The sequence below is a fragment of the Tamandua tetradactyla genome, chromosome 2, assembly GCF_023851605.1.
Source record: "Tamandua tetradactyla isolate mTamTet1 chromosome 2, mTamTet1.pri, whole genome shotgun sequence".
Lineage (NCBI taxonomy): Eukaryota > Metazoa > Chordata > Mammalia > Pilosa > Myrmecophagidae > Tamandua > Tamandua tetradactyla.
In genome coordinates, this window is record NC_135328.1 from 166645027 (window position 1) to 166667104 (window position 22078).

At 46.9% G+C, this 22078-nt stretch overlaps 1 protein-coding gene across 10 annotated transcripts in view; it reads right to left on the reverse strand.

The window, feature by feature from the left end:
* The window catches only part of MROH7 (maestro heat like repeat family member 7), a 147372-nt gene that overhangs the window by 8790 nt on the left and 116504 nt on the right, over positions 1-22078 (reverse strand). For 4 of the 10 annotated variants that reach the window (XM_077149536.1, XM_077149538.1, XM_077149534.1 and 1 more), the window contains exons 15-21: positions 19518-19708; positions 13478-13618; positions 11723-11837; positions 3904-4044; positions 3062-3241; positions 2266-2421; positions 1829-1951 (exon numbers count right to left, since the gene is read on the reverse strand). In XM_077149536.1, coding sequence (XP_077005651.1) covers positions 1829-1951; positions 2266-2421; positions 3062-3241; positions 3904-4044; positions 11723-11837; positions 13478-13618; positions 19518-19708 — 1047 coding nt within the window. Of the gene's footprint in view, positions 1-1106; positions 1410-1828; positions 1952-2265; positions 2422-3061; positions 3242-3903; positions 4045-11722; positions 11838-13477; positions 13619-19517; positions 19709-22078 lie in introns of those variants that run through there. The other 6 variants (XM_077149541.1, XR_013170948.1, XR_013170947.1 and 3 more) reach the window with 6 other exon arrangements.

The window sequence follows — 22078 nt, forward strand, 5'->3', positions numbered from 1 at the left end:
GGGGTGTAAAGACCTGGCCCCTGGCCCCAGTTTGGGAAAGCTCACTATAGGGTTGGCTGAGACCTCCACTGAAACTACATGGCAGCTTAACTTCTCTCTTTGCCCACCCTGCATCTGCCCCCTTCCTTCTACAGGTGTTGCTCCCAAGGGCACTTCCTGATAAACCTCCTGCACAATCATCTCTGTCTCAGGGTCTGCTTCCCAGGGAGGGTAGATTGGGACAAGATGGCTGTGCTGGTTTGAAAATATTATGTACCCTAGAAAAGCCATGTTTTAATCCTGATTCAATACTATAGGATCGAAACCATTGAATAAATTATCTCTACTGTGCTATGGCATGCCCAACTGTGGGTGTGACCTTTTGACTGGATGGAGTTGGGACTCCATCCATTCAGGGTGGGTGATGATTAGTTTCCTGGAGTCCTTTAAAAGAGGAAATATTTTGGAGAGAGCTCAGAGCTGACAGAAAGAGAGTCAACAGAAACTTCAGAACAGAGCTGACACTTGGAAAACAGACACCTGGATGTTTGGAGATGCTTGGAGCCCAGTAGATGTTGCCATGAGATGTTAAGCAAGCTAGAACCTGGAGAGAGCCCAGGGAAGCCAAGAGATAGCCAGCCCCAGAGAAGCAAAGTCAGGAACCCCCATAGAAAAGAGGCTGAGAGCAACGGAGCCCAGAAACAAGGACCGGCAGATGCAAGCCACGTGACTTCCCAGCTGACAGAGGTGTTTCTGACCCTTCAGCCTTTCTTGAATTAAGGTATCTTCCTTTAGATGCCTTAGTTTGGACATTTTCATATACTTAGAATTGTTAATTGTAACTTATTAAATTCCCCTTTCTAAAAGCTATTTCGGATCTGGTGCATTGCATTCCGGCAACTTGCAAACTAAAACAACGGCAAAGCTTCCCAAATGTTGTGCTGAGGAGCTGGAACTGTATCCCACAGGGCAGCATTTCACAGTGTGTTTGTGAATCATGTGCCTACCTCAGTCTGTTCACAGGTGTGTCCTAGAAAGGGGATTCTTTGGTTAAGTAAGTTTGAGAACCATGCATTAAGCAATGATGAACACATTTCTTCAGCGCAGAACATCTCAGAGCCTTTAATGCATGCTGATGTCAATGCAAATCTCCAAGAGGAAGAAGTCCATACAGTATTTCCCAAATTTATCCACGTTGGGGCTTCTTTTTCCCCTGTGAGGCATATCTTGTGGGGCTGGGAATGTTGTGGTGGACAAGGGAACCAACAAAGATCTTTATGCAGGAATATAGTAGATACAGACTAGTGCTTTAAAAAGACCACTCTGGTGACATGGGTAGGAAAGGGATTAGAGGGATTAAGATTAAAGACTGGCTGACCCACTGGATGGCTGGAATCCATGGCCCACTTGAGAGATGCCCACGGCTTGAACTAAGGTAATGACAATGGGGATGGGGTGGGAAAGACAGATTCAAGTGATTTGTAGATTGATCAAATGTGGAAAGTGGGGGAGTTGAAGGAATCTAAGATAGTTTTAGATTTCTGCTTTGGGGATCCAGAGAGACAGAGAAGAATCGAAATAGAAAATCATAATTTCAGAAGAGACCTAGTGAACTTGACGTGTATGTGATTCATCCAGGGGGATGTGGCCAGTAAGCCACTGGAGAGGAAACACTAGAAGTGGGGAGAGAAGTTAGAGATGCAGACAGATATCCAGGAGGCACCAACTTTTAGGCGGTAATGGAAATTATCAGAGAGGATGCTTGTGCAAAAAAGGAAAAAGAGAAGAGGAAAGATTTCCCCACCTCCCACATACTCAACCAACCATTGTAGTCCCAGGAAACACTCACAAGGTATTTGCAAATTTTGGTCACTGCCTGCTGCTGGTGGTCCCAGGGTTTCCGGCTATAAGCTCTTTTTGGCAACTCCCAAGCCATGAAGCAAGAACAGTGGAACAGAGTCTTCACACATTTCTGGGGACCAATAGGAAGAGAATACCAGAGCTATGGAATTCCAAGAAAGCCAGAACATCTTCCAAAAAAAAAAAAAAAAAACCATTGTGTGAAAACTGGATTTTGGAAAATCGGTTCCTATTTGCAGTATACAAGCCAAGTTGGCTGTTTTGAGGCAGAATCCTGACATGGGTGCCTTTGGAAAGCATACTCTTGCTGGATATAAATAACTGCCTCCCCGTGGACTGTTCTGTGATTCTGGCTTGTTTCTGTGAAGAGAGGCACCCAATGGTCTGAGGAGGGAGTTGCGGGCCGGGGGCCCATGCTATGCTCACCTGGCCCACCGCAGCGTTGCCCTCTTGCATGATCAGTAGAAGGGGCACCAAGGTGCTGACCAGCTGCTCCTCCACGGCCGGCGTGCGTGGTACCCGCAGCTTCTGGACCACCTTCCCGTACAGGCTGATGCAGGAGGAGCGCACATCCTCTCGCGACTGGGGCAGACCAGGCAGGCTCAGGGGGCGCTCCCTCCTCTGCAGTGCTGCCCAGGCCCCTGCCCTCCTCCTGCACCTCACCCAGAGGGACTGTGGAATTCTGCTCACATTCGGGGGAAGGCAGAGGCCTCTAGGCACAAAAGGCACCAAGAGGAGAAGGTGGCCGAGACCACCCTGGGGGCTGGTCCGGAGTCAACGTCCCCCTCATCCACGCCTTGCTCCAGAGCTCTCCCTGCTCTTCCCAGCCAGGGCCCCTACTAAATCCTACTAAACCTAAAGGGCATCTTAGTGCCAAGTGGAAAAATGCCCCTTCCTCTGCTGGGACCGATAGGAAAATGCACCGCCCTCGAAGTGGACCAATCCCAATAAGATGTCCCACTCTGGGGGACTTGATAACAAAAGAGGAGCCTCCGCTGAAAGAACCAGTTAGAGAAAGGGAACCTTTTCTGGAGTGAACCAATTACAGAAAGCCATGGGCCAGCTGGAAGGAGACCCTGCCCAGGTCCCGGAGAGTAGGGACTGGGTCACAGGAGGTGGGGATAGGGAGCAGTAATAGCAGCTCCCCAGTGGAGTAAAAAGACACCCTCCACATGCAACCACCCCTCCCCGGCACCCCCACGCCACAGTGCCTCTTCCTTACATCACTGAAGTGGGGCAGCAGGACCTCCAGCAGCTGCACACAGATGGAGCTGTCCATCAGCTTGCGGTCCGGCCCCTTGAAGATGGTCTTGAGGTTGTGGGCAGCCTCCACCACCAGCAGCCCATCCACGCTCTTCAGGCCCTTCACCATGAAGGGCAGCAGGGCCTGCACCTTGGCGGTCTGCGGGGCAGGGGCATCTGGGATGGGGGCTCCTACCTGGGCTAACAGGCTGGAGACCCAGCCTCTGATTCATTCTGCTAAACCTGATGCATAAATGCGCACCTCGGGGCCTTTGCCTATGCCCACCCACCTGCCTGGAATGTCCTCCCTCCTTCCAGCTTCTGCTGTCCTCGGAAAGCCTCTGTGGTCTCACTGACTCCATCCTGGCCTGGACACCCTTTGTGTCTACCCCATTCCTTGACACAAAATCAATGGTACCCTGTATGGTTAGTTATCTTTCCGAGTCTGTATCCTGTCCCTTTGTCCTGGTTACAGCATGGGCTGCCATGGTGCTTGGTGGGGAAAAGCAAAGCCTTTTAAAATGCTACAGATGCATCAAGTATCTGGGCCTCAGCTTCCCAATCTGAAAAATAGGAATAATTATCGCACCTCCTGTCTCTCCCCCTGACCCTCATAAACATACTAGGGTCCTTGTGGAAAACCTGGACTAGATACTCTTTCAAAAAGAATAAAGAATAGAGGGGCTTAGTAAGGGATGTTCATTTTACAGATGGGGCAAATGAGGTCCCTACTGAAATGGGCTGACTGCCACCAGCATGAAAGACCATGACGCCCAAGCTCCATCCTTTTCTGGGTGGGGCTCTCCTCCCACCTGTGCTCACCTTCTCAGTCCTGCGGGCCAGGATGACCAGGCCTCGGATGGACAGCACCTTCATGATGGGGTCACGGTGGCTGAGGCCTTCTGCCATCCGCCCCAGAGAGTACTCCTCGGGGATCCGCCGCACCTGTTCCATTTGGAGGAGCTGAGGGAGCAAACAGAAGTCACCTGCTGGGCTGAGGGGAGGAGGGAGCAGCCCCAAGGTCTCCCTGGTGGGAGGAAAGTGCTCACTGGACGATCGGGAGTCTGGGTGTGGTGCACGAATGACTGCTATCACGTCTAGCACTGTCCGGTGAGAGCCACGGATGTAATTAAAAATGTTTTAGTGGCCACATTCAAAAAGTAAAAATAAACAGGGGACACTAATTTTAATAATATATCTTATTTAACCCAATACATCCAAAATATTATCATTTCCACCTGTAAGCAATATAAAAATTGTATTGCTCTAGTTTACTTTTTTTTTTAACCAAATCTTTGAAATCTGGTGTGAACTTTATACTTATAACACATTGCAATTCAAACTTCCTACATTTCAAAGGCTTCACAGACACCTGCAGCTAGTGGTCATCCCATTGGGCAGTGTGGGTCTAGTTAATAGCCACTGGACTACTCTGCCTCCACCCACACCTTCCATGATGGCCACCCCTAGGTCTGTCTTCTCTCTCTGCTCCTCCACCCCTCTGCTCTCTCTTCCTCTTGAGGTCCTTAACTCTCAGGATTTTAACTGCTGCCTATAGGTAAATAACTCACAAATCTCTGTTTCCAGTCTTAGCTTATACCCAGAGCTTCAGACTTGGAAAATCAACAGTTCACTGAACATCTCCATCCGGGCGTCCACCAGGTACTTAGTAGCAAAGCTGAACAGGCCACTCTCCAGCTCAGCACTCCCTGTGGCTCCCCACTACCTTCACCACCTGACCCCTGCTGCCTCCACGGCCTCATTCAGACCAAGACCTGCCGATAGCCTAGGCTCAACACTAGCCAACCAGCTTCTAACTAAGCTGCCTGGCTATCCCGGAATCCCTGACCCAGGCTGCTTTGTCCCTTCTTGTGCTGGGCAGGATGACCTTCTGCTGGGATGCCCACCCCACACCTTGTGTGGCTCCATCCAAAACTCAGCCCCCCTTGAAGCTATGATTGACAAGGCCCCAGCCCCTACCCTAGGCCAACTGCCCCTTCTTAGGGCCCCTGGGAGCCCTGAACATCTTCCTGAAGGGAGGACACCTTTACAGTCCTAGACACCTCTAGTGCTCCATCTGGTTATGCATCGGTCCCCCCTTATCAAACCAGAGGTTTCCTTGAGGATAAAAAACCAAGCTGGTTCCCTGTTACCTAACACAAGGCCTAGGGAGGACTTTATGTGCTTAAGGAACATTGGCTGCATGAGTTCAGATCCAGCATGACATGTGGTTCCTTTCTTCCTTAGAACTGCCCTTCCTTATGTGTGCCCCATTTCAGGGTTAGCACCACCAAACCCCCCATTGTCTGAGCCCAAAACCAAGCACGACTTCATCCCCCGCCTCACCCTCACTGCCCTCCCCTCCCACAGCAGCTGGCCGATCTTCAGTTCCTGCTGAGTCACCCTCATGAACACTTCTCCCCTCCATGCCCTTGCCTTATACTACCATGACTTCTGAGAGCGTGTATCTGGATGATGCAAAGAAAGAGCAGGAGAGGGAGAGAAGGAGGAGAGGGGGTAGGACAGTCCACCGGTGAGGAGGTCTCTGAGTAGGAGAGGAAAGGAGGTACCCCACCCCCCACCCCACTCTCCATCCATCCATCCCCACAACCAGTACTCAGGTCCACTGTGCTCCAGTTGATGGGCATTAGAGACACAGAAATGAGTAACAATCATCAGGGCCATTTGGTGGTTTGGCGCTGTATGGACCCAAAAGGCACGTGCTTAAACTTATCCGTTCCTGTGGGTGTGAGCCCACTATAAGTAGACATTTTGTTGAGGTTACTTTTGTTAAGGAGTGGCACAACCCAACGAGGATGGGTCTTAATCCTTTTACTGGAGCCTTTTATAAGCAGAATAGAATTAACACAGTTAGAGAGAAAGCCAGAGGGAGCAGCCAGAAGCTGAACATCAACAGAACCTAGAAGAGAAGTAAGGGACATCTGCCTTGTCATGTGAAAGGGGAGCCCAGAACCAAGAACCATCAGCAGCCAGCCCCACAATGCCAGCCTTCAGGGAGAAAGCATCACCTTAACGGTGCCTTGGTTTGGGCCTCTATTAGCCTCAAAACATAGGCTAATATATTCCCATTGTTTAAGCCAACCCATTGCATGGTATCTGCTTGAGCAGCCAAGGAAACCAAAACAGACAATATAGCTGCTCACAGAGAGCACTTGCCAGAGTGCCAGGTACTGTTCTAAGGGCTTAGCATGAACTCAGGTCACCCTCATCAAAACTCTATGAGGGCTGGGCCACAGTGGCTCAGCAGGCAGAGTTCTCACCTGCCATGCTGGAGACCCGGGTTCAGTTCTCAGTGCCTGCCCAAGCAAAAAATAATAATAATAATAACCTATGAGGATATCTCTGCAAAGGATAGGCTAAGCCTACTTAAAAATAGGACTAAGCGTCACCCCCAGAGAACCTCTTTTGTTGCTCAGATGTGGCCTCTCTCTCAGCCAACACAGCAAGCAAACTCACTTCCTTCCCCTTCTCTGCATGGGACATGACTCCCAGGGGTGTGGACCTCCCTGGAAAGATGGGGCAGAAATCCTAGAACGAGCTGGGACTCAGCATCAAGGTACTGAAAAAACCTTCTTGACTGAAAGGGGGAAGAGAGAAATGAGACGAAGTGTCAGTGGTTGAGAGTTTCAAATAGAGTTGAGAGGTTATCCTGGAGGTTATTCTTACGCATTATATAGATAACCCTTTTTAGTTTAAGGTGTATTAGAGAGGCTGGAGGGAAGTGCCTGAAACTATAGAGCTATGTTCCAATAGCCATCTTTCTTTAAGATGACTGTATAATGATATAGCTTTCGCAAGTGACTGTGATTGTGAAAACCTTGCTCTGATGCTGCTTTTATCTACGGTCTGGACAGATGAGTAAAAAATAAATCAAATATATCACTTAAAAATAAATAAATAATAGGGGGAACAAACATTAAAATAAATTGGGTAGTGGGAAATACTAGTGTTTAACGAGAGGGAGGAGTAATGGGTATGGTACGGGTGAGTTTTTCTTTTTTTTTTTTTAATTCTTTTTCTGGAGTGATGTAAATATTCCGAGAAATGATCATGGTGATGAATATACAACTATGTGATGATATTATGAGTCACTGATTGCATACCAAGTACGGAATGTTCATACGTTAAGACTGTTCATATTGTATGTTGATTGATTTTATTAACAAAAATTTTAAAAAAGCAAATACAAAAAACCTATGAGGAGGGCGGTTGTGCTGGTTTGAAAGGATGTATGTACCCTAGAAAAGCCATGTTTTAATCCTAATCCCATTTTGTAAAGGCAGCCGTTTCTTCTAATCCCTATTCAGCACTGTATGCCTGAAACTGTAATTAGATTATCTCCTGGAGATGTGACTCAATCAAGAGTGGTTGTTAAACTGGATTAGGTGGAGATATGTCTCCACCCATTCAGGTGGGTCTTGATTAGTTCACTGGAATCCTATAAAAAAGGGAACATTTTGGAGAAAGCTGGAGATTCAGAGAGAGAGCAGACACTGACATAGCCACAAGAAGAAGAGAGTCCACCAGCCAGCAACCTTTGGAGATGAAGAAGGAAAATGCCTTCTGGGGAGCTTCACAAAACAGGAAGCCAGAAAAAGAAACTAGCTAGAAGAAACTAGCTGTGTTCACCATGTGCCCTCCCAGCTGAGAGAGAAGCCCTGACCGTGTTCATTGTGTGCCTTTCCACTTGAGGGAGAGACCCTGAACTTCATCAGCCTTCTTGAATCAAGGTATCTCTCCCTGGATGCCTTAGATTGGACATTTCTATAGACTTACTTTAATCAGGACATTTTCTCGGCCTTAGAACTGTAAACTAGCAACTTATTAAATTCCCCTTTTTAAAAGCCATTCCGTTTCTGATATATTGCATGCCGGCAGCTAGCAAACTAGAACAGATTTTGGTACCAGGAGTGGGATGCTGCTGTGGTTTGCAGATACCAAACATGATGGAAAGGCTTTTTAAATGGATAAGGGGAAGAATTGGGAGGAGTTGTGGGAATCCTGATAAAGAAGGCCTAGAACGCTTTGAAGAGACTGTTGGTAGAAGCATGGACTGTAAAGATACTTCTGACCAGGCTCTACACAGAAATGAGGCATGTACTATCGCAGACTGTAAGGAAGGTGATCCTTGTTTTAAAATAGCAGATAATCTGGCAAAATTGACTAGTGGCTTTAGCAGGAAGGCAGATTTTAAAAGCCATGAACTTGGATATTTAGCAGAAGAGATCTCCAAATTAAATGTCAAAAGTGTAGCCTGGTTTCTCCTCACAGCTTATAGTGAAGTACAACAGGAAAGAGATAAGCTGAGAACTGAACTCTTGGATACAAAGAAACCAGAAGTTGATGTTCTGGAAAATTCTGGGCCTCCAGGAAGGGAGACCTCAGAGAATAGTGCCCTATGTGAGGATTTAACCAAATGTGGAACCAGTCAGCTATTTCAGGGAAAGCCAGGATTGGACATGGAGTTATCCAGAAAGGATTTGTGGAAATGCCTTATGTCTGATGGGCATGATCCAAGGCTAATGCATAGAAAGCCAACGAGAGTGCTGTGGGACCTGTATAAACAGAGCCGCTGCCAGTCTGGACTGGGGGGTTCAGATGGGACACACTGGAGGAAAAACAACTTCAGAGGCAAAACCATGGAGGCTGAGGTCTGAAGTCAAAAAGCCTTGGGCCAGGAGAGCAGACCCACCCAAGCCCGTGAAGAGGGTGAGTTTGCCCCAAAGGCAGACGATGGGCCTTCCACCTGGTTGCAGTGGAAGAGTCATGCCGCCTCAGGCCTTGGAGAGGGTGAAGCACACTCCTTGGGGTTTGGGGAGAGCCTGGCTGCCACCACCTGGAGGGGCTGAGCATGTGCCCTGAAGATGGCAAAGAGCCCAGGTACAGTCCCGATGCATGGAGAGGGTGGAGTTGAGAAAAAGGTGGTCTCCCTAGTGTCCCCCAAGATTGTGTTCAGAGAAAGGCAGGCCTCTGTGTAGGCCCTTGGAAAGGGTGGGACTGCCACTTTCTAAAGCCATGAAGATAATGATTCTCAGACTTTGAAACCTTATGGACTTTGCCCTGTGGGTTTTCGAAACTGTACAGGTCCAGTGACCCCTGTGTTCCTTCCTCCCTATGGAAATGTGTATATGTATCCTATGACTGTTCCTCCTTTGTATGTTGGCACCAGATAACTTGGTCTGAGTTTCACAGGTTCAGAGCCAGAGGAGAATTTTGCCTTAGAACAGATCATGCCTGTAATTAACTTTGGTAGGAGTCTGTACTGTTTCTAACTTTGTATTTCATTTGTATTGCTACTGAAATGGTTTAAGGATTTCTGGTATTGTGATGGAATTGATGTATTTTGTATATGGGAAAAACATGTCTTTTTTAGGGTCCAGAGGGTGGAATATGCTCGTTTGTAAGGATGTGTGTACCCTAGAAAAGCCATGTTTTAATCCTAATCCCATTTTGTAAAGGCAGCTGTTTCTTCTAATCCCTATTCAGTACTGTATGTTTGAAACTGTAATTAGATTATCTCCTGGAGATGTGACTCAAAGAGTGGTTGTTAAACTGGATTAGGTGGAGCTATGTCTCCACCCATTCAGGTGGGTCTTGATTAGTTTACTGGAATTCTATAAAAGAGGGAACATTTTGGAGAAAGCTAGAGATTCAGAGAGAACAGAGACTGACATAGCCATGAGAAGCAGAGAATCTACCAGCCAGCGACCTTTGGAGATGAAGAAGGAAAATGCCTCCCAGGGAGCGTCATTAAACAGGATGCTAGGAGAGAAAGCCAGCAGATGATGCTGTGTTTGCCATGTGCCTTTCCACTTGAGAAAGAAACCCTGAACTTCATCAGTCTTTCTTGAATCAAGATATCTCTCCCTGGATGCCTTAGATTGGACATTTCTATAGACTTACTTTAACCGGGAATTTTCTTTGCCTCAGAACTGTAACTAGCAACTTATTAAATTCCCCTTTTTAAAAGCCATTCCACATCTGGTACATTGCATTCTGGCAGCAAGCAAACCAGAATTGCTGTCAATGGTGGCTCAGTGGCACAGTTCTCACCTGCCATGCCAGAGACCGGGGTTCAGTTCCCAGTGCCTGCCCATGCAAAAACAAAAAACCCTATGAGAAATGATCATGGTAATTAATATACTACTATATGATGATATTGTGCTATTGATTGTACACCATATATGGAATGTTTGTATGTTGTTTTGGTTTGATAATACAAAATAAATTTAAAAAAAAACAACCTACTAAGGTGGGAAAGTCATTATCATATTACAGGTGAGGAAATTGTGACACAGACAGGTGAAGTGACATGTCCAAAGCCACACAGCACCTCTGGGGCGTTCACTGTCTATTGGGAGAAGCAAGCACACATGCAGGTGATCACAGCATAGAGGGCTCAGTCAGAGAGACATCTGAGCTAAGTCAAAGCACCACAGTAAGTATGGCAGGGTTGGTTCTGGCCAGGAGTGGGCCACCTCTTCTAGGAATGTGGGAAAGGACTGAACCCGGGTGAGGATCCTTACCCCAAGAGGGGATATCACAGCAGGGGAATGCTGGGGAGAAGGTAGGTCTAGAGCCCCTGATCTTTGGGGTAGACTAGAAAGAGTATCCCCTGAGGTCTGGTGAGGTCCAACCTCCACTCCTTCCCCCAAGAACCCTGTGGCAGCCTGTACTGGTTCGAAATGATGTATGTACCCTAGTGGGTCTTGATAAGTTTCTGAAGTCCTATAAAAGAAGAAACATTCTGAAGAATGGGAGCTTCAGAGAGAGCAGAGCAGAATGACATAGCCACGAGAAGCAGAGTCCACCAGCCAGTGACCTGTGGAGATGAAGAAGGAACATGCCTCCTGGGGGGCTTCATGAAACAGGAAGCCAGGAGAAGAAGCTAGCAGATGACACCATGCTCGCCAAGCGCCCTTCCAGATGAGAAAGGAACCCTGACCATGTTCACCATGTGCCTTTCCAAAGTGAGAGAGAAACTCTGACTGTGTTTGCCACGTGCCCTTCCACTTGAGAAAGAAACCGTGAACTTCACTGGCCTTCTTGAACCAAGGTATCTTTCCCTGGATGCCTTAGATTGGACATTTCTATAGACTTGTTTTAACTGGGACATTTTCTCGGCCTTGGAACTGTAAACTAGCATCTGATTAAATTCCCCTTTTTAAAAGCCATTCCATTTCTGGTATATTGCATTCTGACAGCTAGCAAACTAGAACACAGCCACTAACCTTGTTTACCTTTTACAGGGAGAGAAGCAGACTCAGAGGGAAATGCTCAGAAAGAGGCTGACTGGGATAGAGGAGTAAGTCAGGCAAATCTGCCTGAATCTCTCTGGACTCCCTGAGCTGTGTGAGGTAACTCACCTAAGCACGAGTGTCACCATCCCTTCTTCACAGGGTTGCTGTGCAGACTAACAGGGTGACATATGAATGAGTAGGTGGAACAGGGTGGAGGAGGAGAAAAGGAAAGACTGAGGGAGGGAGACCATGGGGCTTTATATTCAAGAGAAGTCATGTTCACAGAAAGATTTAGACAACTGTAAAGTGCTGTTCCTACCAGAGAAATGACTAGTACTGTGAACTGCGGCCCCACCCCATGCCTGCTGCTTGGTCCGTACCTCCACGAAGAAGGCGGTGGCGGTGATCTTGTGCTTCTCATCTCCTCGCTCCAGGAGCGGGATGAGCAGGTAGAGGATACGGCACAGCTCTTGGCAGGAGTAGTGCACCATGGCCCTGTGGATAAGGAAGGGGGGTGCAGTTCCCTCGGGGTCTCCAAGGCCAGGGGGACCTGCTGGAGGTCTGGCCATCACACTCAGGAAACCCTGGTCAAGTCACGGTCACTTAGACTCTTGGGTCCCCAGAATCTTCTCCCCAGATGGGATCTCACAGGCCACCTAATTTGCTTCCTTTGCAAGTGGGGGAAACTGAGGCCCAGAGCAGGGCAGCAACTTGCCTGAGAGTACTGAGACTTAGAACATGAACTGCCCAAGGTCACAGAGCTGGAGAATGGCAGAGCTGGAACCCCAACCCAGAGTTCCCCACTCCAGCTGCCTCATTTATTCTACTAAGCCAAGAGCTCTCAAAGGCTGGCCCCTGGACAGGCAGGGTCAGTATATTCTCAGGCCCCACCCCAGCCAGACTGAGCCAGAAATCTGGGGTCAGCAATAATGGTCTAACCAGCCCTGCAGGTGGTTCTGATGCATGCTCAAGTCTGAGGATCACTGCTCTAGGCTTTGATAATCAGTGAATCCAGGAATGTACTGCAGAGTCTGCAGTAAGACAGCCTGGGATTAAATCCCACCCCATAACTGGCTGTGTGTCTATGGGCAAGTCACTTAACTTCTCTGTGCTTCAGCCTCTTCATGGGTAACACAAATAACAAAGAACTATTTGTGGATTATTATTATTATCTAAAATAATCCACAAGCAGCTCTTTTCATGGCATCAAGATCATAGTAAGTGCTCAATAAAAACCACTGTATCCCAAGTCCTGGGGAGGGGACCCTCCTGGACACTCAGGGTGCAGGCCCAAGAACCAGGCTCATGCCTGCAGGAACCACATCACAGAAACCAAGGTGCCCCCTGCCAACCCCATGGAGGCTGCATGTGCTCAGGACACTAGGGTCGGTACATCATTTCCAAGCTCTGCTATTTTCTGTCTATGTGACCTTGGGTATACAACTGTCCCTCTCTGTACCTGGAGTTTATGTGCTTAAGGAACATTGGCTGCATGAGTTCAGGTTCCACATGAAATGTAGTTTTGCAAAATACTCCTTTGCAAAATGTGGACTGATAATCGCTTCCCCACAATAATGAAATAAAAGCTAACATATATTAGAGTTCTTACCATATACCAGAAGCTATTCAAGTACTTTATGCTTAAGACTTATTTAATCCTGGCCCCAATCTTCTGAGATACGTCCCAGTATTCTTCCCATTTTACTGATGATAAAACTGAGACCCAGAGAAGTGAAGTAGCTTGTCCCAGATCGTACAGCTAGTCAGTGGTGAGCTGGGATTCAAAATGCAGGCAAATGGACTCAAAGCTCACTCTCAAGTTCTCAGCTATACTGCCACGTCTGTATTAATGTGGAAATAATCACACAGTGAACAAAGGTGCTTTATAAAGCAGTGCTCTGCAACGGCCAGGAACCCTTATAAGTACAGCTTACATCTATAAAGCGGGTACATTCTTCCACATTTTTATTGTCTGCCCTCTGAAGTGGACAATATTCTCTCCATTGTAGAAAAGGGGTGGCAGACAGAGAGGGACGGTCTTGCCCAGAGAGGGATGCAAAGCCAAGTCTGTCTGAAGATCCTGGGGTTCCCCCACCCCCTCCCACTCCTGTCCTGAGCTGGTCCAGGGGCCTCACCTTGCCAGCAGAGACACTCCACGGTGGTGGTTCTCGGCCTGCTCCATGAGCTCCCATCCGCCCTGGTCCTCCAGAAAGGTGGCCTCGTAGGAGCAGCCCATCTTCAGCAGCAGGGTTTTCACCACTTTCACCACCCAGCTGCTGAGACAAGGGGGCTAAGACCTCTTGGTTCACCCTCCCCCAGACAGGTTGGACCTCCCCCCAATGGAGCTCTCCCACCATCAGCTCCCATCTGGTCCTAAAAGCATCTCTCCTGTTAGATAGGACCGGTGGTGCTCAGTGTATCCACAAGGGGTCACTTGAACAAAAATAACAATTAGCATTGAGAACAAGAGAGCAAACAGAAGGAAACTCTACCTCCCTTTGGAGACTGTGTTTTCACCCTTCCTAGTCTCCTGAGCCTCATTTTGCTGGATAAAGAGGCCGGAACTGGGCCTCCCCAGGCTCCTGGGGCCAATGCGGTATCTCGGGTTCTGTCTCATTCTCCCCGCAGCTCCCACCCTGCAGTTCTCCTCAAGCCATGACTGGCCACGGGCAGCCAGGGGACTCCCCGTAGGACAGTGCTCTGTCGTCATCTGGACCTTCTGGATCCTGGCCAGGCACTAGTCCTTCACTCCTGTGTCACTCAAGGAGTGATTCCCAAACCTGCACAGCAGAGCCCCTCCCAGGAAGCTTTTACAACTGTAGACTGAACCAGCCAAGCCCAGACCTTCATACTTTTTAAGCTTCCAGATGATTCTGACATGCACATAGAGCTTGAGAAAAAGCCTGGCTGTGGGGGAGCAGGAGGAGGGCTCTGCTGTTTATCGGCATCTGACTATGTCCCTGACCCTGCATTAGGTGTGTGTAGGTGTTTTAGTTTGCTAAATGCTGCTAGAATGCAATACACCAGAAATGGAATGGCTTTTAAAAGGGGGATTGATTAAGTTATAAGTTTACAGGTCTAAAGCCATAAAAATGTCCAAACTGGGCGGGCCACGGTGGCTCAGCAGGCAAGACTGCATGCCTGCCATGCCAGAGGACCCAGGTTCGATTCCCGGTGCCTGCCCATGATAAAATATATATATATATATATATATATATATATATATATCCAAACTAAGGCATCCAGAGAAAGATACCTTGACACAAGAAAGGCCAATGTCTGGCACATGGGAAGGTATGCGGCTTGTTTTCCAGCTTCTGGTTTCAAACAGCTTCCCCGGGGGGTGTTTTCTTTCTGCAACTCCAAACCACTGGGTCTGCTCTGAGCTTTCTCCAAAGTGTTTCCTCTTTTAAAGGACTCCAGTAAATTAATCAAGACCTGCCTTGAAGGGATGGAGTCACATCTCCATCTAATCAAAAGGTCACATCCACAATTGAGTGGGTCAGTCTCCACGGAAACAATCTAACCAGAGGTTTCCACCCTAAACAATAGGTCAGTCCCTGCAAGATTGGATCAGGATTAAAACATGGCTTTTCTTGGGTGCATAATCGCTTCAAACCAGCACAGTAGGTATGATCGTTATGTGTGTGTGTTTGTGTGTGTGATAAGAACTGACAGTGCAGAACGGAATTGACATTTAAGCCACATTTTCCAGAAACCTAATGTTCTAGTTTGCTAGCTGCTGGAATGCAATATACCAGAAACGGAATGGCTTTTAAAAGGGGGGATTTAATGAGTTGCTAGTTTGCAGTTCCAAGGCCAAGAAAATGTCCCAATTAAAACAAGTCCATGGACATGTCCAATTTAAGGCATCCAGGAAACGATACCTTGGTTTAAGAAGGCCAATTATATTCAGGGTTTCTCTCTCATCTGAAAAGGCACATGGCAAACACAGTCACAGTTTCTCTCTCAGATGGAAGGGCACATAGCGGGCAAGGCATCATCTGCTACTTTCTTTCCTGGCTTCCTGTTTCATGAAGCTCCTGGAGAGGCGTTTTCCTTGTTCATCTCCAAAGGTCGCTGGCTTGGGTGCTCTCTGCTCTCATGGCTATGTCGTTCTTATCTGCTGTCTCTGAATCTCTTTCCCCAAAATGTTTCCTCTTTTACAGGACTCCAGTAAATCAATCAAGACCCACCCAAATGGGTGGAGACATGTTGTTACCTAATCCAATTTAACAACCACTCTTGACTAAATCACATCATCCAGGGAGACCATCCAATCACAGTTTCAAACATACAGTATTGAACAGGGATTATTCTATCTTCATGAAATGGGATTTGGTTAAAACACGGATTTTCTAGGGGGCATACTTTCTTTCAAACCAGCACATCTAAACACATGCTTAAAGAGCTTACAATGAAGTTGGTAGACATACCTCAGATGATAATGGGAGCTGATAGTTCTCACATTACAAGGAAAACCATTTTGGAAGTCAGGTAATTTTTCAGGAATTTTCTCTTACTTTTCATATGTTCTGCTTTTTTAATGGATTATTGATCCAGTGTGAGAATTCAAGCTTCTCCCAAGGCCAGAGCTTTGGAATCATTCAACCCTTGTGCTGATTCACTGAAATATGTGAGTGACGGCCTCCAGGGTTCGAAGTTTAAAGGAAAGAAAGAGAGAGAGCAGCTGGCTCCATGTGCCAGCCACCCTAAGGTTATGGGGGCCCCCCTCTCTGACTCTCCCATTTCTACCCTTTTCCCTTTTTCCTGGAAGTCCAAGCCCTGGCCAAATGACTGGGCCAAGAGTTTTACATTTTCATTTGGAAAAGAAAGTTTATTCTCTTCCATTTCAAGAATTAGAAGCTTTAACTATGACAGAATGAGCCACCTGTACATCTCTCCCACGTGTCCCCAACTCCAGGAGCAGTTTTGGTCATGCTCTTACTAACTGGTTTGGGGGCCAGTCTTGAACTCAGGAGCCAGAAGGGAACGGCTTGACGTATAGGTCTTGGACATTCCCAGCCTTTACACAGACTCTCTTGGTCCTCATTTGTGCAGCCCATGATGGTTACATACTCAGGCAAATGCTTCTGCACACAGAAGCACATCATTCTCAGTTTGTCCTCCCCACTGGTTTGCCATTTCCTCAACCAGGTTCTGAATTTCTCCAAAAATGACCCTACCCATCTCCTGTCCTCCCCACTGCACCCCCAAACGGTACAACTGTTCTAGCCAAAATTGATGCTGGTGTTGTCCAGTAAAAATGCAGAGTTGACACTGTCAGGAAGAAGGCTGCGGGTGCCACAGTAGCTCCTTTGCCTTCCCCCAAACTAAAATTCTGCAAGTTTCAGCTTCCTGGGAGGCTCTTGGCTTTTCTCAACTAAGTAAAGGGAGGGTTGCCTTGAGACACTCATTCCCTTTTCATCCACTGGGATAGAGGTCTATGATCCGGGTGTGGAGCTGCTGCAGGGCACAGAGCCCAGCTGGCTCTTCACAGGCCATCTCCCTAGGTCATGTCTGTGATGTCAAGCCCAGGATCACTCCTCCCCTGCCCCTACAAACCCAAGTCGATGTGACAGGGCTTGGTAGCCGTGGCATGAATTCTTGTGTTCATCATCCATGCCTGCCTCTCCTCCCAGTAGGACAGGACAGCCTGGGTGCACTGGTCAGCCTCCTCTGAGTCCAGAGCACCAATGACCCACTAGGGTTTCAAACTCCAGTGTCTCCGTTTCCTGGGACTGCCATGGCCAAGTTCTATAAACAGGTGCCTTAAAACAGCTGAAACATATTCTCTCTCAGTTCTAACGGTAGAAGACCAAAGTCAAGGTGTCCCCAGGGCCGTGCTGACTCCGGCTCAGGGGAGGACACTTCCTTGCATCTTCCAGCTTCTGGTGGCTCCAGGTGTTCCTTAGCTTATGGCAGCGTGATTCCCATCTCTGCCTCTATCTTCAGTTGCCTTCTTCCTCTGTGCCTGTGTTTCCCCCTCTTCTAATAAGGACATCCGTTATTGGACTGATGATCCAATGTAATGGTAATCCAGGATGCTCTCACCTTGAAATCTTTCTCTTAATGACACCTGTAAAGAGCTTTTTTCCAAATAAGTTCATGTTCACAGCCCAGGGGCCACCATTCAACCCACTTGGCCTGGGCCCAGCTGTGTGGCATTTAGGATGCTCATCAATGTGGCTCTTGTTCACCTCTGTGTTTTCTGTCTCTCAGGTTGCTTTCTGTGACACAGCAGGGAGATCAGGCACCAAGCTCTCTTCTGGCTCCCTGGTGTGGTCCATGGCTGAGCGAAGCCCTCCACGTTGGGGGGTCCTGCCATTCATAGCTCAACAGTTGAGAGCTTTTCCCACGATGCTTTCCGCATTCCCCTCCTCCTCCAGCGGCTCCTCCACTCTCTCTTGCCAAGGTTCCCCTAGAGCAGGCTGGCTGGCTGTGTCACAGGTGATGCTCTCAGAGCAGGATAAAGGGCACGAGAACAGTGGCCACGGATCAGCATATTGGGTCCTCACAGCACACCTGTGGGACAGGAATTATTTCCCTCCATTTCATAGGCAAGGAGACCAAGCCAGCAAGAGTTGAAATTATAAAGCACTCAGTGATACAGCCAGGATTTGAATCCAAGGCTTCCTGACTTGACGTCCGATTGCACAACTGCTGCCCTCTGCTTCTCCAAACACACCTTTCTGAGCATAACATGCAATAAACGTCACAAAAAAAAAAAAAGACTGAGCAACTCAACTACATAATCATCCATTCTTTTTTATTTTTTTGCATGGGCAGGCACTGGGAATCGAACCCGGTCTCCAGCATGGCAGGCGAGAATTCTGCCTCTGAGCCACTGCCGCACCGCCCCACAACTCGACTACATAAAAGTTTTAAATTTCTGGATAGCAAAAGGCCATAAAACAGTTACAAGTGATGAACTGGAATACAAATCACAGAGAGTTAATTTCCTTAATATTTAAAGAGCTTTTACAAATTAATAAAAACCTCCAACAATGCTATAAAAAATGGACAAAGGGCAAGAAGAGGTTGTTCACAGAAAAGGAAACACAAATAGCATTTAGACCTATTAAAAGATGCTCAACCTCACTCATAAGAGAAATGTAAACTAAAACTGCAGTGAAATGCCATTTTTTTTTCAACTCAGATTGACAAAGATACTAAATATTTTATACTACACTATGCTGGCAAGTGGGCAGGAAAATAGACACTCTCATACACTGCTGAGGGCAGTGCCCTTTATGGGAACAATTTGACAAGGTGGGCACTTTAGGGGATATTCCACTTTACCCTCATCACTCAATGGTCAAGAACTTTCTCCACCATATAGCCCTGTTTCACTGAAACATTTAAATGCAGATGCCTTTTGATGCACCCACGCAACCTTCACGAATTCATCCTTTATATACAACCACACATGTATTAAGACATATAAAAAAGCAAATGCACTGCAGCATCGTTTGTAATTGCAAAGGGCTGGAAACTACCTAAATCAGGAGGAGCCTGGTGAAATAAATTAGGCTACATTAGAATTCTATGTGTAGGGTTACTCTGCAGCTGTTATAAGTAATGAGGCAGCTCTATATGCAATAATCCCCAACATATACTATATGATAAAAACAAAAACAGTGTGTAAAGTATGCCATCAATGGTGCAAAAATAGAAAGTTTAAACACGCATAGCAACCCTCGGGAAGGCTATTAGAGAACTTGGCTGTCTTTGGGGAGGTTAAGGAGGTAAGGGCAGGAAACAGGATTTGCTTTTTACATCTTTTGAATTCCTAACACGTGCACCTTACTTTTCCAACTTATAATTAGAAATAAAATAGTTGAACCTTAGAAACAAATTCACACAATTAATATCTCGAGGGAGGGAGGGAAGAAAAATAAAATGGTGAGTTCCTGGGTGGGGGGAAGGACTCTGGTGCTTTCCTGCACTCAAGCAGTTAAGCACAGCACCTGTAAGCACAGCACCTGAAACACACAGCAGGTGCTCAAAAATTGCTGTTAAATGAACAACTGTTGCAAAGAAAAGGGCTCCTGTTCTCTCTTCCAGTCCCAAAGCTAATTTCTGTTGGTTGACTGACCTAAAAACTTTTGGAAGGACCCTTGCCAGGGCGCACTGCTAGGGACGACGGGGTAAAGCGAGTCAGGCAGGGCATACCGGACAGGTACGAAGACAGGGGGCTGTGCATCCTTCTTGGCGTCCTTCCGGGCCGCCACCCGGCCAGGCAGGTTGAGGCCGATGTGGTAATGGACCTGAATGAGCAGGGCCAGGAGCAGCTGTGGGTAGATGCGCCGCACGCGGCCCATGCAGCTGTTGACGGACAGGAGCTCGCACAGGCCGCTGGCTGCCTGGGGGCGGAGCGGAGGCGGGTGGGGTGGGCCGGCTGGTTTCCCAGCATTCCCAGCTCTGCCCTCCCTGGGAAAGTGCAGACCCGTCCCCTGGCCCCGGCCCTGCTCTCTGGGTGGGTCCTAGCCAGGAACCATAACAACTGCCCTTCTCTTAGCTGTGGTCCAGGGTTTTGACGTTTATGAGACCCTGGAAGAATCATGGCAGCGGGATCCCTTTCACCCTCTGTAAGATGACGACCCCTGATCCTATTTTGCAGGTGAGGTGAGCTGACAAAATTTGATGCTCATTTTGGCTCCACCATCTCGCTTTGGGCCTAAGTTTCCTCCTCTGTAAAGCGGAGTCACTTATCCTCTTCTAGCCACCTCACAGGTGGAAATTAAGTGAGAGGGTGGGATGAGAATGCTTTGTAGATGAATGGTCCAGAGCTGTGCCACGAGGACCCCGTGCAGCCAGCCAAGGAAAAGCGTCTGCTTGTGAAGTGGAAGAATCCCTGTCATGTTACCTTGGAAATAAGTGATAGAATGTGGGCGAGATGGGAACGACATCTATGCAACGGGTCACGTAAACCAGGAGTTTACAGCTTAGGAAACCCTTTCACGCCCACCAGCTCACTATTCGCAACAGTTAGGTAAGAAAAACAAGGCCGGATTATTACTATCTATTTCACAGATATAAATCCCAAGGCTAGATAGGGGAAGCGATTGAGCAAGGTTATACAATGAGGCAGTGGCAGAGCTAGGACAGGCCTGTTGCACTCAAAGCTCTTGTACTCTTCACAGGTAAAACCGAAGTTTCTGACTGTATCTAAAAAGCACAGGCTGTTATGTAGAGAAAAGTCTTTAGTGGTATGCCACAAGGCTCTGCTCTTGGCTGCATCTTCTCAAACTGTCTATCGTTTATCGTAGATATTAAAAAAAAAACAACAGTCCAGACTATATCCATGCTTGAACTATACTTCTTGTTCAAGGAGCATGAAATAATATATATATCCAAGAGTTTCAACAAATTCCAAACAGGATAAACCCAAATAAACCAACACGGTAGCATATAATGAAACTGTCAAATGCCAAAGATAAAGAGAATTCTAAAAGCCACAAGAAAGAAGCAACGTGTCACGTACAAGGGAGCCTCAATAAGATTAAATGCCAATTCCTCATCAGAACCATGGAAGCAAGAAGGCAGTGGTATGACATATTTAAAGTGCTGAAACTAAAAACTTGCCTCCTAAGAAGTCTATATCCAGAAAACTTGCCTTTCAGACATGAGGGAGAGATTAAGGAATTTCCAGATAGACGAAAGCTGAGGTAGTCACCACTAGACCAGCCCTACAAGAGAAGCAAAAGAGAATTCTGAAGGTTGAAAGGAAAGGACAATAGACAATAGTTTAAAGTTGCATAAAGAAATAAAAATCTCCAGTGAGGGTAATGACTTAAGTAAATACAAATGCTAGTGCTATTGTATTTTGGGTTTGTAGCTCCATTTTATTTTTATTTCTTATAAGATCTAAAAGGAAAATGCATAAAATATAATGATAAATCAGTGGTTTGGGGCTCAAACAATACATTTGTGACATAAATGTGGGGAGATGAAGAGGTATAGGAAAATAGTTTGTATATACAAACTATTGAAGTTAAGTTAGTATCAAAGCAAATGAGATTGTTATAGATTTAGGATCTCAACTGTAACCCCCATGATAACTACAAAGAAAATATTGGAGAATATGTAAACTCATAAAGACAGAAAATAGAATACTGTTTCCCAGGTGCAGGAGTGAGGGGCAATGGGGAATGAATGCATAAGGGAAGTAGGATTTTGTTTGGGGAATTGGGAAAGTTTAGTAATGAAAGGTGGTGAGGTGCCACAGCCTGGCAAATGCGATTCATCCCACTGAACAGTATGCTTGGGAGGGGTTCAGATGGGAAAGTTTATGTTGAATACATTCCCACAATTAAAAAAAAGACAGAGAGCAATTAAAAAGACAATGACAATTGAATGTGATACATGATCCTGGCAGTATCTAACAAGGGAGGAGAAAAGGCTCAGAAGGAGTTTATTGGGGTGTAAGAAAAAAAAATGGACTATTGACTGTAGGCTTTATAGCAATGCTAAATTTCTCAAACTTGATAACCACAGGTAGGTGGTTACATAAGTGAATACCCTTGTTCTTAGGAAAGGTGCATGGCAGCACTAAGCATTCAAGGAGCAGGATTTATACAACATATGCTCAAGCGTTCAGAAGATGGATGGATAGATAGATAGATAGATGGGTGTATAGATGGATTGGTAGATAGATGGATAGACTGCTATGCCAAAGAATTTTTGGCTGCAGTGTAGGTTGGAGGGGCAGGCGTGGAAGCAGGGACGTGAGT